The sequence below is a fragment of the Polypterus senegalus genome, chromosome 3 (genome assembly GCF_016835505.1).
Source record: "Polypterus senegalus isolate Bchr_013 chromosome 3, ASM1683550v1, whole genome shotgun sequence".
NCBI classification, from domain to species: Eukaryota; Metazoa; Chordata; class Cladistia; order Polypteriformes; family Polypteridae; genus Polypterus; species Polypterus senegalus.
In genome coordinates this window covers 29,123,405-29,142,218 of record NC_053156.1, presented here as the reverse complement: position 1 = coordinate 29,142,218, position 18,814 = coordinate 29,123,405, and the positions used below count along the sequence as shown (strand labels likewise).

At 38.4% G+C, this 18,814-nt stretch overlaps 1 protein-coding gene across 5 annotated transcripts in view; it reads right to left on the bottom strand.

The window, feature by feature from the left end:
* LOC120524962 (alpha-2,8-sialyltransferase 8F-like) overlaps positions 1 to 18,814 on the bottom strand; it is a 147,833-nt gene that overhangs the window by 112,226 nt on the left and 16,793 nt on the right. For 2 of the 5 annotated variants that reach the window (XM_039746874.1, XM_039746876.1), the window contains exon 1: positions 16,605 to 16,667. The exons of 1 other annotated variant lie outside the window; for it this stretch is intronic. Coding sequence is in view for 1 of the 4 variants with exons in the window: in XM_039746872.1 (XP_039602806.1) it covers positions 16,605 to 16,666 (62 nt within the window). In the remaining 3 variants the exon portion in view is untranslated. Of the gene's footprint in view, positions 1 to 16,604; positions 16,853 to 18,814 lie in introns of those variants that run through there. 2 more of the 5 variants (XR_005632872.1, XM_039746872.1) reach the window with 2 other exon arrangements.

The window sequence follows — 18,814 nt, the reverse complement described above, 5'->3', positions numbered from 1 at the left end:
TGGAAAACAATTTAGATCAGCTAATATCACATTATAATGTGACCTTGAGAGATGCTCTGGACACAGTGGCTCCCCTAAAACAAAAGTGATCAAAGCACATAGAAACTCTCCCTGGTTTAATGAAAATACTCGAGCTCTTAAATTAGAGTGTCGAAAACTGGAGCGCAGATGGAGAACAACAAAGCTACATGTCTTTCAAATTGCATGGACAGAGAGTGTAATAAATATAAAAAGCCCTCTTTAAAGCTCGCTCAGAATACTATTCTACATTAATAGATAGCAATAATAAAAATCCTAGGGTACTTTTTAGAGCAGTGGCTAAATTAACAAATGGGAATTCAGATCAACAGTGCAAAATACCAACAGATATTAGCAGTACAGACTTTATGAACTTCTTCAATGAGAAAATTAAAAATATAAGATCCCAGATCTCAGCATCACAGTACAAACCAAATACTAGCTTAGCAGACCCTGTCACATTGCATTCAGCACTTTAATAATTTTAATCCTGTAACTCACCAGGAAGTCTTAACTTTAATTACTAAAATGAAGCCCACTACTTGTTCCCTAGATCCAGTGCCAACAAAACTAGTAAAAGTGCAATGGATGTTCTTGCAGCCTATTCTAACATTATCAATAGTTCATTACTGCATGGCACATACCTGATGCACTAAAAGTGTCAGTCATTAAACCTTTACTTAAAAAGTCAGACCTAGACCCACACATACTAAATAACTATAGGCCTATTTCAAATTTACCATTTCTCTCTAAAATACTAGAGAAAGTAGTCGCCAGTCAGCTTCAGTCACACCTTACGCATTACAATTTATTTGAGAAATTCCAGTCTGGCTTTCGCACTGGTCATAGTACAGAAACGGCACTAACACGGGTTGTAAATGACATTCTGATATCCTCTGATGAAGGAAATTCCACTGTAATTATGTTGTTGGACTTAAGTGCAGCATTTGACACCATTGACCATTCTATTTTACTGCACAGGCTAGAAAACGATGTTGGGCTTACAGGCCCGTGCTCGCTTGGTTCAGTTCTTATTTATCAAATCGATTCCAGTATGTACAGAAATGTGCTGACAGTACTCCATCATTATACACAGAAGTTCAATATGGTGTCCAGGGCTCAGTACTGGGACCTTTACTGTTTTCACTTTACATGCTTCCACTGGGATCTCTCATTAGGAAACATAATGTTAATTTTCACTCGTATGCAGATGACACCCAGTTATACCTTTCATTTAAATCAAATGAAGTTTCTCCGATGTTGTCTTTAATTAGTTGTGTTAGTGAATTAAAGGAATGGATGAATGAGAACTACTTGTCTTTAAATACAGATAAAACAGAGATGTTAATTGTTGGAGGGAATGACGCTGATCACAGCAATATTTTGTCGTCATTTAACTCAGTTGGAATCCCAATTAATTTTACTGAATCAGCCCGCAATCTAGGAGTTATCTTTGACTCTAGCATGTCATTTAAAGCATATTACAAAGTCGTCCAAAACATGTTTTTCCATCTTAAAAATGTTAGGAAATTAAGGCCTTTCTAAATAAACAGGATTGTGAGAAATTAATTCATGCATTTATCTCTAGTAGGATTGACTACTGCAATGCGGTGTTCACTGGCTGTTCAAACTGTTCTCTATACAGCCTCCAGTTAATCCAAAATGCGCTGCAAGAATTATTACAAGAACAAGAAAATATGAACACATAACCCCAGTTCTTAAATCTTTACACTGGCTCCCAGTTAAGTTTAGGGCAGATTTCAAAATCCTCCTTTTAACATATAAAGCATTAAATGGCCAAGGTCCGCTTACTTGTCTGAACTTATCATGACTTACAAACCTGAGCACATTAAGATCTCAAGATGCCGGTCTGCTTAGGATTCCAAGGATTAATAAAATAACAGTGGGAGGTCGAGCTTTTAGTTACAGGGCCCCTAAACTGTGGAATGGTCTTCCTGCTTCCATAAGAGATGCCCCTTCAGTCTCAGCCTTTAAATCCCGGCTGAAGACTCACTACTTCAGTTTAGCATATCCTGACTAGAGCTGCTGATTAACTGTACATACTGCATCTCTGTTGTTAGTCATTAGCACTATAACATAAGTAACATGATAATTATATTTGAATACTAACCCTCACCTATTCTGTTTCTTTTCTCGGTACCCAAATGTGGCCATTGGTGCCACGCCCACCTGCCAAGTTGTTTGCCTGCCTATGGTAAAGTCATCCCTGATGGAGGATCACAGGAATCATGGGAAAGAGGGGTCCTTTCATCGGAGCAACGTTTCAGCCGTGGCATGGCCAAATGGGGAGGCAGCTAGATGGATGAGGTCTACAGGACTCTAAAAATATCCAAACCTAATTATGTCATATCATCTACTGTTAAACCGTACTTCTAAAATTTTTATTATTATGCTGTCTTAAGGAATTGTTCTGTTCTGTATATTGTATTGTATTGACCCCTACTTTTGACACCCACTGCACGCCCAACCTACCTGGAAAGGGGTCTCTCTTTGAACTGCCTTTCCCGAGGTTTCTTCCATTTTCCCTACAAGGTTTTATTGGGAGTTTTTCCTTGTCTTCTCAGAGAGTCAAGGCTGGGGGGCTGTCAAAAGGCAGGACCTGTTAAAGCCCATTGCGGCACTTCCTGTGTGATTTTGGGCTATACAAAAATAAACTGTATTGTATTGTATTGTATATGCACAAATGTCTCAGTCCATGGAGTGAGCAGTCAACAAAAGAAAACATTCCATTTTATACTTTTCTATTACCATTACCTTATCTAATACATTACATCATCTAACTCTTAATATGTAGAATTCTATCATCTTAGCCAATCGACTACAGCCACCAGTAACTTCGTATACATGTTGATTCTTCCATTATTTTAAGCATCACTGCTTCACAATAGAGGTGTTTGAGATTTCTCACTAATTTGTCCTTGTGTATATTACTCATTTACATTATTTTAACCTTAGTTATTTCTTTAGTGGTTCCTGTATGAGCCAATCTTAGAAAGTGAAAGTTTTGACTTAAACTCATATTAATGTTTGCTTAATTTGAATAGAATATAAATTTCTTTCAGAGTCATAGCTTATGGTATAGTCTTTTCCCTCAATAAGATATTAAGAGATAGAACCTTCTTACTCCAGTTGCCGGTCATAAAATTAGAATTTCATGACAAAGTTGATTTATTTCAGTAATTCCATTCAAAAAGTGAAACTTGTATATTAGATTCATTCATTACATACAGACTGATGTATTTCAAATGTTTATTTCTTTTAATTTTGATGATTATAACTGACAACTAATGAAAGTCCCAAATTCAGTATCTCGGAAAATTAGAATATCAATTAAGACCAATGCAAAAAAAGGATTTTTAGAAATGTTGGCCAACTGAAAGGTATGAACATGAAAAGTATAAGCATGTACAGCACTCAATATTTAGTTGGGGCTCCTTTGGCCTGGATTACTGCAGCAATGCGGCGTGGCATGGAGTCGATCAGTCTGTGGCACTGCTCAGGTGTTATGAGAGCCCATGTTGCTCTGATAGTGGCCTTCAGCTCTTCTGAATTGTTGGGTCTGGTGTATTGCATCTTCCTCTTCACAATACCCCATAGATTTTCTATGGGGTTAAGGTCAGGCGAGTTTGCTCGCCAATCAAGAACAGGGATACCATGGTCCTTAAACCAGGTACTGGTAGTTTTGGCACTGTGTAAAGGTGTCAGGTCCTGTTGGAAAATGAATTCTGCATCTCCGTAAAGTTTGTCAGCAGCAGGAAGCATGAAGTGCTCTAAAACTTCCTGGTAGACGGCTGCGTTGACCTTGGACCTCAGAAAACACAATGGACCAACACCAGCAGATGACATGGCACTCCAAACCATCACTGACTGTGGAAACTTTACACTGGACCTCCAGCAACATGGATTCTGTGCTTCTCCTCTCTTCCTCCAGACTCTGGGACCTTGATTTCCAAAGGAAATGCAAAATTTACTTTCATCAGAGAACATAACTTTGGACCACTCAACAGCAGTCCAGTCCTTTTTGTCTTTAGCCCAGGCGAGACGCTTCTGACGCTGTCTCTTGTTCAAGAGTGGCTTGACACAAGGAATGCGACAGCTGAAACCCATGTCTTGCATATGTCTGTGCGTGGTGGTTCTTGAAGCACTGACTCCAGCTGCAGTCCACTCTTTGTGAATCTCCCACACAGTTTTGAATGGGTTTTGCTTCACAATCCTCTCCGGGGTGCGGTTATCCCTATTGCTTGTACACTTTTTTCTACCACATCTTGTCCTTCCCTTCACCTCTCTATTAATGTGCTTGGACACAGAGCTCTGTGAACAGCCAGCCTCTTTAGCAATGACCTTTGTGTCTTGCCCTCCTTGTGCAAGGTGTCAATGGTCGTCTTTTGGACAACTGTCAAGTCAGCAGTCTTCCCCCTGATTGTGTAGCCTACAGAACTCGACTGAGAGACCATTTAAAGGCTTTTGCAGGTGTTTGGAGTTAATTAGCTGATTAGAGTGTGGCACCAGGTGTCTTCAATGTTGAACCTTTTCACAATATTCTAATTTTCTGAGATACTGAATTTGAGACTTTCATTAGTTGTCAGTTATGATCATCAAAATTAAAAGAAATAAACATTTGAAATACATCAGTCTGTGTGTAATGAATGAATCTAATATACAAGTTTCACTTTTTGAATGGAATTACTGAAATAAATCAACTTTGTCTTGATATTCTAATTTTATGACCGGCACCTGTATAACTGAGAAACAGTGTGATACTAGATTCAGTTGTGTCTAGAACAGGTCCCAGTAAGCAGCGCCATTTTCAACTTAGAAATGGGATAAGCATACAGTTTTCTGACTGTTATGAAATGGTTCAGAAACATCGTTTTGAAATAGTTCAGAAATGTTAAGTAAACAGTAACGATTTGAGACATAACAAGATTAAGCTTAGAACTGAACTTTTCTTAACATGAATTTTTTCCTTTTTTGCTATTTTAATTTTCTTTTTTGTGTGAACTGTTTTACTTTGAAACTTAACTAAACTTTTAAAAATGAAGATATTTTGTCTGTGGAATCATTTCTGCGAGTCAGGCTTTTGTTGAATCCCATTTTTTGAGTTAAAGCTGCTGAACTTTGTTAACTTTGGAAAAAAGCAGCTACAGTTCCTTTAAGATGAGGCAACTCTCGCATACTCAAGCTTTAGGCCAAATTTAGTTAACCCTTTAGGTTACCTTCAGTCTTTTTCCTTATGCTTTTAATAATCCATCGTTACAACTACATTTAAGTATATGCTTGATTTCAATTGTAAAAATTATCATGTATTGATTAATTTTTTTTCATTAAAACTCTATTTATGTAATGTTGTTCCTTTGAAATGCATGATATGTATGGACCTAATGCTGCCAGGATAGGCTCAAAACAACATGTTTCTTGATCAATAAAGTCATTACCCGCTATATCCTAACACAGGGTCACAGGGGTCTGCTACCCTGTTCTTGATGAATACAAAGAAACAACAGACTGCTTCAAAAACCACAAAATGAATGCGCTTTTCTATTTTTCTCCGAATCAATTCTTTTTTTAAAAAAGTGAGTATTTAACTCACGCCTGAAGCTATGTCACCAGAGTTAGCTAGAATCTGTAGTTCAGAATCAAAGTATGACATTATGTTATTTCATTTCCTTTACAATATTCCCCATTGGTGCTTTAATCACCACATAATGTTTTTCTCAGTCAAGCGCATCTTCTTCATGTTGCATTTGCAAACTTCTTCATGTCCTTTTCTAGCTGACTTGAGGCTTCAAAGTGTTAACCTCTAAGAGCTGTTGTCTACTGATTTAAAGAAGTAAAAAACAGAAAACAGACAGCCCCTTCTGCTTTAAAATAGAAATAAATCAAATTAGAATTTTTGTTCAGATGGCCAGGCTATATAAATTCTATTTCACACACCCCACCTTCCCCATGCTAAGAGTTACAGCCAGAAATACCTGCACTTGTTATTGTGCGTCATACTGTAGGCAGCCCATAATGGGTATGAAGTGCCCACATTCTTTTAAGAGCCCTGGATCAACAGATTCAGGGACTGTGGTCTGGTATGTACTCAACATTCTTGAAGATGATAAGAGGCTTCATTTTTATTATCTTATGTGTTTATTATTTTTACTGCTACTTCAGTGACGTCATTTTTGTTATGATTCAGAGCCTGGGCCGCAGCAAAAATGGTTCAAGGCCTTCAGAGAATCCACCAGAACAGGCCACGGACTTGTCTGATATAGCCTCACAAAACTCAGCCAGCCCCCAACAATACTACCTGAGTAGTACTTATGGTCTAAACAGTCCCAAAAATGGTGAAACTCTCTTTTAAAGTTCAAAATAAATTGAGTAGTACCTATGCCCTAAACCAGTGTTTCCCTCTGTCCTCGGTCCTGTGGGCACACTGTGTTCCAACCAGCTTCTGTTTTTATTTGGACTCCTGGGCTAATTAAGTGATGTGTTATTTCCCAAGTTCTGTGTTTTGAGAACAATACAGAAATTAGAAAACTAAGTTTGGTAAATATATATATATATATATATATATATATATAAATATATATATATATATATATATATGGAAATAATGCATTTTTTTCTTTTTAACAATATTTTCATCTTGATTTTCATTCTACTTTACTAGGTGTTCTAATTGCTTAATTAATACATTATTTACTAATTAGTGGGTCTGATGCTAAAGTAGTTGCAGCTTTTGATTATTTAGTATTGTTTGCCAGCGTGTCTGCTCTGCTCGTTGTTAATTCTCATTAATAAGATACAACGAAGGGGAAAAACTGCACAGTGAAAGGGCAAAATATAATGAAATCAGCAAAAGAGCGTTAAGCATTGTGGACGTGGCCCGGACACAGACAGGCAGACATCTTGTTTTTCCACAACCACACGTTTATTTGCATTGTCTATTTACAATCTTCAGCGCACACATAAACAACCACAAAGTCCTGGACACTCAATGCCTTCTTCTTCGGGCCGCCTCCACACTCTCTTCTGCTTTGTCCTGCTTACACCCGACTCCAGCCTCGAATGAAGGGAGGCGGCCCCTTTTATTTTTTATTTTATCCGCACCCCAGTGTGGCGGAAGTACCGGCTGTTTTCCCGGAAGCTCTCCGGGTGTCCTTGCTTCTCTTCCCCCCAGCACTTCCTGGTGTGGCGGAAGTGCTGAGGTCCAGGGTTCCCAAGGCATTGGGGCGCCCCCTGGCGGTGACAACGGGCCCCTACAGGGTTGGGCTTCCAAGCCGTCTACCCGTGGCCCCCAAAGCAACCAGGGTGGTGGCCCCCACATGATCCAGGGCGGGTGTAGACCCTCTTCCGGTCCTTGAGGGCGTCCCGGCCAGGTTGTCGCCTCTGGCATCCCTGACAGCATTTAAATCTCTAACAAAAGCAGAAATATTTGTAAATGTGTTATAAATGTAAAAATCATGCTGCTGTGCTTTTCTGAATGTAAAATAAAAGAAAACTAATACCAGCTAATTAAATGAGATCAGTGCTATCAGGTGTTGTCACTGATTATGAATCTGGTTGGAACAAAAACCTGCAGTCACAGTGTGACCCACCAGGACCGAGGTTGGGAAAGACTGGTCTAAACATTCCCAAATATGGTGAAACTCTCTTTTGAAGTTCAAAATAACTTAACACTTCGAACACAAGGTACAAGTTAAGTCATATGTCATTGAGGCTCTCAAGATGTTAAATACAAGACAACAGAATTTGTATCTAAGTATGTTGCACCACCATAAACACAGCTAGCTTGCTGGAAAGCTTTGTCGTCACATTTCATTTACCTACTCTAGTGCTGTTATCTACTGGATAGGAATAGGATTTTTTTTTTTGTGGAAAATAGTAGTTATGTCATCACGAAAAATGCATAAAACTAAACTAGATGTGTTGCAAGATGAATATTCTGATGATAGTGACAGTGATTGAGATAGCAACACTTAATTGGATGTGGTGGAATCTGTACTGATGCAGATCGGTGTTTCTTCATCACAAGGCATCACGATTGTCCAGACAGCACTTCATGGACATTCTGCTGCCCACTGAGCACAGTCGCCAACTTCCAAATGTGTTGTGTGTAACAGGCATGGAGATTACAAAGAAACATTTTCTATTTGTGGCACATGTGTTTCTACAGTCTGCACTCTGTGAGGTGCCATGCTTCTAGGTCTCTCATTCAAATGGAGACTTTTAGTCATGTTGTTGGTGAAGATAAAGTAATTATAGTTTTGATTTAATTGATTTGATTTTAGTTGATGATAAGTTGTTGCTTTCTCAAACATTTCCTTACATTTTTTTACAAGCTTTGACAGTGTTTGTTTATTGTTATTCTGTATATGCATGGACCATTGTCTTTGTAATAAATGGTCCAACAGTCAATGTGTTAAAGTTCCAAAATATTTCAGATGCTTAATAAGGGAAAAAAAAAATTTGGCTTCAAGAGACACAAAAATAATTTGATAAAAGCAATTGTGCATTAATTTTCAGGTGTGTCTGAGGGCATAGTAGGCTCTGTATCCCTTAATGGACTGAATTCAGTAAGCAGATTCTAGAATAGTGGTTCCCAACAATTTCTATGCCTTAGAAAATGTTTGAATTCTGTTCGCATACTGCCCTCGCCAAACAAAAAGTAATACCACATTACAAGATGAAGAAATCAAATTTCTCATTTCAAATTGAACCACATACAGTACTGTGGGTTAACAAATTGAACTTAGTCAATTAACTCGGTGCATAAAAGACGAGTATAAATTGAGAAAGTACTTTTAAAAATCTCATTAATCTTGTAAATGTGTACCCCGTGAAGCTTAGACACTTGATTGATGATTCGTGGCTTGGGCTATCCTACAAAGCATCAAGTGCCATGAGTAAATGACACACGATCAACAATCGAGGTGTTTGGAGAACCCCGTGGAACAACAGGTGCATACAACACAGCCGATGAGCTTTGTCCCTTGTCACACACGTGAGCTGAGTGGACCAGGTGGAGGTAATTACCCATCAGGCCAGGGGTTGGCGGGGTGCACTAAACCTACCTCTGTTATCTCTACAGGCCAAAAATGGGAAAACCTGCCTGATTCAACGACACTTCCTGTTCTGGCCCCCAGACTGAAGTCACGTCCTGTTCTGGCCCCCAGTGTGATGTCACGGCCAGTTCCGGCCCCCAGGCTGATGTCACATCTGGTTTCAGCCAGATGACATCACTTCCGCCTTTCGGCTTATAAAGCTGCCATCTTTCCTCCACCAGTCAGTTCAGTGGAAAACTCAAAAGAATGCACATAAGTGGTGTAGAAAAAACCTTTTGGAGCCAGGGACAATATATGGGTGGCTGCCCCAAACCTTTTTGCGTGTGTCAAGGCCATTCATTTCACATCCCCTGATAACACCTGCACTACAGTTCAAAGACAGACACACCGCACATGACCGCCAGCAGGAGAGAGGAGCTGAGTGTAAGCAGCAGATGTTGCATCCAATTGAATCCCCCTTGTCTCCCCCTGGCAAAAATGTCACACTATGAAATCATAATTAGAGTTTTGCAGAGAGATCAATACTAGTCCTCACCCTTGTCATTGCAAGATCCAAATTCCATCCTTTAAAAATGCTTCACCCGCAATAAGGAACCCACAAGTATGCACATTTTTGCCACTCATTTACATGTTATCAATTGCATGTGAAATGCTTCTTTTCATATTATAGAACAGGATCACAAACTAATAAATGACCTAAAAATGATGGCACACTGCAAGACACTGATTGCATCAATATAAAGTTGGACAACGCATCTCACTCAGTTTTAGTGAACCATGATGCAAAGTGTTTCAAACAGTGAATTTGGAGGGTTCACGGGTTAAGTTGTTCACAGACTCTCTTCCTGAAAATTTGCTACATGACCCACTTTCTATGTTATTCATGAAAGAAAAAATTATCTGCAAAGATAGATCAGAAGTAAAAAAGATGTTACAGCTGTGCCCAAGGCCATGACTTCAATCAATGGAAAGATCCAGTCACAAGTTGTTGTTTCATGTCAGAGTCAATATATTCCCCAAGGCTGTTTATCTCTTTGGCTATGTCTTTCCTTGCTTGAGGCACAGTAGGACAATGGTTAGCCCTGTTGCCTCACAGCTTATGTCACACACGTGTTGTTAATAAAAGTCCAACAGCATAGTTGACAGACATCACCCTGGCCTTCAGGGACACATTAGAGACCATTGCACCATTATAATACACTCAAAACTAGCTTCTCCTTCCCTTTCAAATTCAATGCCTTTCACAGAGTTCAGGAAAATTTCTGAAAATTTCTGCAATTTTGCCGAACTCGAGACAAATTGAATTCAGTGGTATAGATCATCACTAATTAGGGTTAGAAACTGGTCTGTGTTTTGGAATTTTTATTCAATTTAGTTAAAGTTTAACAATTCATTCCAAAATGATCTGATCATTCGAATGGTCTATTTGTATGTTAACTATTTACTGTGTGTTTTTAGAAAAGCTCAGCACTAACAGGATAGACATGCTGCATCCACCAGGGGGCACATGGTCCCTGAAAATATGTTTCCTAGTGACTGCAGTTTTTACTAAATCAAAAGTCTTCACATATACTATATTATATATATATATATATATATATATATATATATATATATATATATATATATATATATATATATATATATATATATATATATAATGGTCTATGGCTTGTTATCCCAGCCAATACCCCCAGGCCGCCAGGTGGAGCTCTCCCTGCAGCATAGAGGTGCCCCGAATACCAGCAGGGAATCATGGACGATGGAGTTTTCCTTTATAGCCCTGCTGGGTATCACAGGGGCCTACAGAGGACGCTGCAGGGAGGCCCAGGGAGTCGTATGTGCCCTATAACCCAGAAGTATGTCTTAGACAAAGCGACAGGGGAAATTACGTACTTCCGGATGAAGAAGAGGACTTTTTATTTGACCCGGAAGTGATAGGAAGTCACATGGACTCAAGGATTGGAAACACTTTCAGGTCAGGGAACATAAAAGGACGATGGGAAACCCCAGATGTCGAGCTGAGGTGGGTGGAAGGGTGGCAACGCATCTGGGAGTGGTGGATTATGATTATTGATTAGTGTATTGTTTTTTATGAGTTTATTAATAAAAAGTCAACATATTGGCCTTTTACCTGGTGTCTGGCGTATTGTCTGAGGGTTCAAGAGGACAATAGCGCCCTCTATCTGTCACAATAATTATATGAAAAAGTTTGGGAACCCCTATTAATTCTTTGGATTTTTGTCCATCATTGGCTGAGCTTTCAAAGTAACAACTTCCTTTTAATATCTGACATGCCTTATGGACACAGTAGTATTTCAGCAGTAACATTAAGTTTATTATATTAACAGAAAATATGCAGTATGATCATAAGAATCATCAGAATTAGACAGGTGCATACATTTGGGCACCCCAACAGAGATATGACATCAATACTTAGTTGAGCCTCCTTTTGCAAATATAACAGCCTCTAGACACATCCTATAGCCTTTGATGGATTCTGGATGGAGGTATTTTTGATCTTTCTTCCATACAAAATCTCTCCAATTCAGTTCAATTTGATGGCTGCCGAGCATGGACAGCCTGCTTCAAATCATCCAATTATTTTTCGATTATATTCAAGTCAGGGGACTGTGACGGCCATTCCAGAACATTGTACTTCTCCCTCTACATTAATGCCTTTGTAGATTTCGAACTGTGTTTTGGCTCATTGTCTTGTTGGAATATTCAACCCCTGCGTAACTTCAACTTTGTGACTGATGCTTGAACATTATCCTGAAGAATTTGTTGATATTTGGTTGAATTCATCTGACCCTCGACTTTAACAAGGGCCCCAGTCCCTGAACTAGCCACACAGCCCCACTGCATGATGGAACCTTCACCAAATTTGACAGTAGGTAGCAGGTGTTTTTGTTGGAATGCGGTGTTCTTCTTCCGCCATGCAAAGCACTTTTTGTTAGGACCAAATAACTCGATTTTTGTCTCATCAGTCCAAAGCACTGGCTTGTCTAAATGAGCATCTGCATACAACAAGCGGCTCTGTTTGTGTGCAGAAAGGGCTTCTTTCTCATCACCCTGCCATACAGATGTTCTTTGTGCAAATTGCTATGAATTGTAGAACAATGTACACCATCTGCAGCAAGATGTTCTGGCAGGTCTTTGGAGGTGATCTGTGGGTTGTCTATAACCATTCTCACAATCTTGCGCATTTGTCGCTCCTGTATTTTTCTTATCCTGCCAGACCTGGGTTGGTTTAACAGCAACTGTGCCTGTGGCCTTCCATTTCCTGATTACATTTGGATTTTTGATTTCACATTTGATTTAATTTCACACAACTAAATACTGCTTCACTAAAAATCTTTGTTCGGAAAACACCCCAGTACTCAGATGTTTCTAGGAAATGAAAGAAATACCACTGTTATCTTTTTTTGTTGAATGTAAAATAAATTATTATTCAGGCTGAGAGAGGTTCCCAAACTTTTTCATATGACTGTATATATATATATATATATATATATATATATATATATATATATATATATATATATATATATATATATATACACACATAAATATTATATAGACAGATTAATAGAACTTTAATTGCTGCACAACATCTGTAGATTGTAACCTCTTAGTTGTTCCCATTTGCAATATTCTAATATTTCCCTTTTTTCAGGTTTTGCTAATCTAAATTTTAAATTTAAACTTCTGGTGGTTTAATGCTTACCTTTTCATCAATTTATGTAATTTATTGTATTTTAATTGAGTAAATCTGAAGAAACACTGAGGTGTTCCAATACTTTTAACCAGTGCAGGCAATAACCTAGATGGGGGGAGGGTCTTCTTTTCCAGCTGTGAATGACATAAGGTGCTGTGATCCCGCCTCTGCTGTAACTAAGAAATATGCAGCCTGAATAGAGAATGATGACCATGGTAATCTACTGTAGCTACAAGAATCCAGGTTGTATACTTTATGTAGGACTTCTGCCTTGCTTTTGCTCCTGGTATGACTCTAATCATACTGAACAGAAGAACAGTTTGCCATCACTGCTATTTAAGCTTGTGGTTTCTTGTCTGAATATTCAGAGCTCTTTGTGAATTCCAGATCCGTAGAGGTTAGAAGAGAGGACCTCAATAAGGTCTTTGGTGAAACAACACTTCAGGTAAGGGAGTACCTTAGTTTCTGAAGCACCACCTGCTTAGTAGGCACATTATGGCAGGCAGTCCTCAAGTTTGGTAAGCAGAAACATGAACACACAGTTTTACTGTATTGTCTGAGCATAGTGTGATGCTGTATGAAATGGCATGATAGGTAAGGATGTGCTTTAGTGGCTAAAGCTTCAGCTGCCTATTGGGCGCACTACGCTTACTATCGTTGAGTCTAGGTGTGGAAGAATATAGCTTTTACTTTAAAATCCTATCAGTAGCAAAATATGCTTTGCTGTTTAACAAATGGGTTTCATGTCTGTTAAATAGTTTCATCCTACTTTTTTGTCTTTTTTTTTGTCAGTCTTAACCAAATCTGTATCTTTATAGGTACTAATGAGAAGTCCAGCAATGACACCTTTTATTGGCTAACTGAATAGATTGTGGTATGCTTGTAATCTGTTCAATTAGCCAATAAAACGTGTCACTGCTTGACATTTCATTGCATCCATAATGGCAAACACAGTACAACACCCTACTACTACATTTATAGGTACTGTCAAACAAGTGCACCTTGGAACAGCTTAAAGTCTCTGGTGGTAAATTCCTCACTGATTTACATGGTGGCACTGTATTCTAACACCTTCTAACGCTTCTTCCCTATGTAGACTGGATGACTGACAACCTCACCACCCTCTGATATCACTTCCTGTGTCCGTCCACCTGAACTTGCCTCTTCCTGCCTGGCCTGTATTTAATTGATGTGTCGCCATCTTGGATAGTCTAATTTGAGACTCACATCCTTAGAAGATGGTCCTTTTGCTGAAAAGCTTTATTATTTTTGCCTTTACAATATGTGGTGTTGCTGTGTCACCCCAAATCTTTATCTTTGTTGTTCTTTTACAGTACTTCATACCCATAAAATATTTCAACAGGCAGTCATTAACGTTAGGTGAAGGAGATGAGACTTATTTCCTGTTGTTGTTAATGGAGTAACTTGGGGTTTAAAAATAGAGCTTTATTGATTAGACAATTAATGATCTTTGAAAGCAATAAAGCTGATAATATTATTGCTAAGGGTCACCAAAAAGTCACCAGATATGACGTAACACTTGCTTGAATAAAATAAGCACTTTGTGATCGATGTTTGACGATTTTCAAGCTCTACAGAGCGTGCACCGTGTTAATTTAATATTCTGGTCTTTAATAATAAAAAATGCTAATAAAGATCGCCTTTTGTTAAAGTATATGCTTAACACATCTCTATATTTATAAAATCCAACATCTGTCTGTCTGTCTATCTCACATCTCTATATTTATAAAATCCAACATCTGTCTGTCTGTCTATCTGTATGTCTGTCCACTTTTCATGAGAGAGCTAGTTAACAGATTTAGATCAGGTTTTTTTTCTATAATTTGCTTGAACATCCCGGTTGATTTTGCGACTTCTCTCATTGCTCTAAGTATCATAGTTTGGTTGTGGTATCGATTTATTTGTGTAAATCTGAGAGAGATGCAGCAGGCCAAGGGGTGGGTGGGGGCCCTCCTCATATGCTAGTCTCGGAGCGCACCTTACCTCCGCTTAGCTAGTGAACGAGAGAACTAATTAACGAGAGAACTACTTAACGGATTTACATCGGTTTTTGTTCTAGAATTTGCTTGAACATTCCGATTGATTTTACAACTTTTCTCATCGCGCTAAGAATCAAAGTTTGCTTGCAGGAACGAGATATTCGCGCCAATCCAAAACAGGGGCTGTGGGCCGAGGGGAGGGGGATGCGTGATGTCAGGAGTGGGGAGTCGGTCTGCCTCTGTGTTTTGGAGAGTACCTTACCTCCGCTTAGCTAGCAATACCTTTTTGTTTATTGATTTTTAAAGTTTGTCCTGTTTCACTACTACGCGGGTGGATGACTAGCAGTAAATATTTCAAAGGTTTAGTGTTATTGTGAAAAGTAAAGCATTTTCCTGCAATATTACAATATTTCCTTTCTTGGGATGTCCAGTATTGCAACATAATCATCTGCCTACCAAAAGCCAGTAACTTTATCAAAGCCTTCTTTCGAGACCATTCTGGTAGTTTCTTAAAATTAAAAATTAAATAAAAACTTAAATTGGACAGTTTTTTCTTACCTTTTTTTAACAATTTTACTTCATTTTTAAGACTTTAAACACCCTGCCATATGTGTTGGATAACAAGTGAGTGGTGTGGGGGGGCAGGTTGTGTGCGTGGCTGATTAACTCTTTTGTAATGTATAAGCTGTAATCAGGTTACCTCAGGTAATATACAGTGCGGCTACACAGCCAAAACAATTTGTTTCAATGTCATCTCTCCTCAGGTCGCTTTGCAAAACATTTTATTTATTTATTTTCTTTATCAAGATAGGATATCCTACGTATATTATATTGACATGAAGTTAAAGGCCTTACCTAATCTTCTGAATTTCCTTTTGCAGACAGACTCTTTCATTGGAACCTTTTACAAAGGCCACCCTCCAAACCAGACACCTTCTGTTTGTGACAGGTGACCCTGATCAGTTTGTTCATACAGAGAACCGTAAATGCATGTGATGAATAACTAAGCAGTGTGGCTGATAGCCATGCTCTGGATACACTGGAATCATCACCATCCCATTAAGGCAAATACAATGCCCAACATTGCACTTATTCTCTCAAAACACCCGATTAACTTCAGAGTACACTGAAAAATACATTAAAGTAGTGAAAACAATGTATCTCATGTAATTGAGAAATAAACTATACAGCTTTTACACCACGCAGACGACTAAGCTTGTACATGCATGCACATTGAAGGATCACCTTTCAGGTTTATCAGAAATAAGCAATACTACCCCAGGGCAAGAGGGGGACACAGCCACTAACATCTTCATCTCTTCTTTCAATCTCAGCAATGAGAAGACACCCACCAATGGCAAGTGACCCCATCCCTAATTGCCAGTGGACTATAAAAGAACAGACGCCCAGGAGAATGTCATCTCAGATCATACCCGCATTATGATCAAGCTAGAGCTCCCGACAATAACCTGACAAGAAGACGTAAAAGCTCTATTGAGATTAACTTTGAGTTCTGACAGTTTCAGCTCCATCAGGCAGTCATATCGGATTAAAAGGTGTGACCCGGCTGACACCACAACCCTTTCTAGATGTGATAAGTGTCCTTAAATCATCCACAAAATATCATAAAAACCCATAGATATAAGCCCTAAACAAGCAATCCTAATAGTCTTCATGCCTTGTAATGTACACAGTTGGATAATTTGTTAGCTTTTACACTGGATTACAGATAAAGAAGAAAAATCAAAAAGACACAAAGTTATTCCATAAAAGAAGAAAGACAAAACTTACCAAAACCTGCAGCAGGGAAGTTCAAATTCGGACTGCCTTTCTTGGAGTGCTTTCTTTTTCATAACGTTGCCTAAAATCGGATTTATAAAAGATTACCCCAGCTGGGAACATGAGTCCCTTCCTCATAATGGGTTTGCCCTTTCTTTTTCATCTTTGTTTCTTGATTTGTTTTGTCAGTATAGCTTCTTTTTCCTCCCGTGTTATGGCAGATTTATGTTTCAGCTGTTTATCTGGCTATTTCACATGGGTGTGGGTGTTAAGTTCAGCCCCTCAAGTTTCTATGGAATTTCTGAATGCTAGATAAAGGAAATGACAGACAGACTTAAAAAAAATATATATGGAGTGTGTTCAAGAATTACTGTAATAGGAAAAGCACCACAAAAAAGAAATGAAATTATTATCTTTATTCATTAAAAAGTGCTACAGTTTTAATCAGCTTTATCTATTTTAATTGCCAGGCTGTGAGAGGAATTACTGTAATAGGAAATGCTTTCACATGACATTTGAAAGAAACCAGGGCAGACTTGTAAAGCATTTCATGAGAGGTATATGACATTACTAATTTTGATTGATGAAATTCACCGAAGTATTTTTTGCAGAAAAGTTTCCAGATTTACCAGTGACTCTGTTTGCCTAATTCTTCCCTGAAAATTCACTGTGTGGGTTGGCTTAGACAACCTTATTTTTTCCTAGAGGTGCCTTGGATGCTTTGTGAGGCTAGCATGACATCACATAGCTGCAGCAGCCAAGTGGGATGGGGCTATCGCTGCCCGATCTTTGCTACCACTTCAAATTGCTTGGTATTTGCACAGAACCTTTTAGGCAGGCTTACGGTAAGTATACTCTGCCTTACATTTTAAGATTATGTCTAATCTACTTTGTGCATGTGAGAACAATTTAAAGCATATAAACAAATATATAATGTCACTACCCAATGGGTACTCCAGCTGGGTTTGGATTAATAAAGTATCTATCTATCTATCTATCTATCTATCTATCTATCTATCTATCTATCTATCTATCTATCTATCTATCTATCTATCTATCTATCTATCTATCTATCTATCTATCTATCTATCTATCTATCTATCTATCTATCTATCTATCTATCTATCTATCTATCTATCTAAAAAGAAATAAAAAAAAAACTTGCAGTATTTTCATTTGAGAAGTACATTAGCTTCCCTTAATGATAATATTATGAAAATACTTAGTTGTTATGTGTAGATTCATTGTACATTGTGTTTTCATTATTGGATTAAGTATGTTATGCTCCTTGCTATGCATTGCAGATCAGGTAGTAACAGGGACAGCTACCTCCCTACAAAGTATATAACGCTCATCCCTTGCATCACAGGCCCATTGTGTGTTAGTTGTAGTCATAGGAGCTCGGGAGACATGGAGTGTAATAAAGAACTATATAGTAATAGCAAAATACCAATGCTTCTCAGTGGAGAAATAGTGTGTTAAAGAAGTTATAAAAAGAAACGGAAACATTTTAAAATAACATAACATGATTGTCAATGTAATTGTCATAGGCTTATTTTAGTATTGAGAGTAAATGTTGTGTATGAGAAATGCACATTTTTACGATGTAAGGATCTCTTTGCAAACGATGTTTGCAGTTCTGCCCTCGGGCTGTAAAATGACCAACCTGTCTGCTGAGCTTACTCTTGAGCATACAACGTACACAGTTGACCATGTGAGAAGCAATCTTGTGTCAAGTCAATGCCGACCTTTTTTAGAGTCTGGCCCTGTGACTAATTTATTGTTATAACGAAGCAGAATCTTACTTGAAATTGGAGGCGTTTTATTTGGCATAGACATTGGAAGTGTGGAAAAAGGAAGGGGGACCATTCTTCCTTGTGCATCTCTGCATAAATAAACCATCTGTTAATGGAAATAAGGAATGAAACTGCCAAAAGGAGAGGTCAGTTCTAAAAGTTCCTTACGGTATAATGGTGAAAACCGCCAAAAAGAAGACATTATTTTTGAAAGTTAATTATGGGGCACGGCGCAAAATGAAACATACTTAACATTTTTAAGTACAAGGATGTAAAGGATGAGCATGGGAAATGTGAGTTTCCTACGTATATTGGAAGCTGCAGAAATAGTGAAGTTGGTTAACATTTGTAAGTACAGTGAAAAGGAAGAGCATGGTAAATTTGGGCTTCCTATGTATATTGGAAGCCATAGAAAGAGTGAGGAGG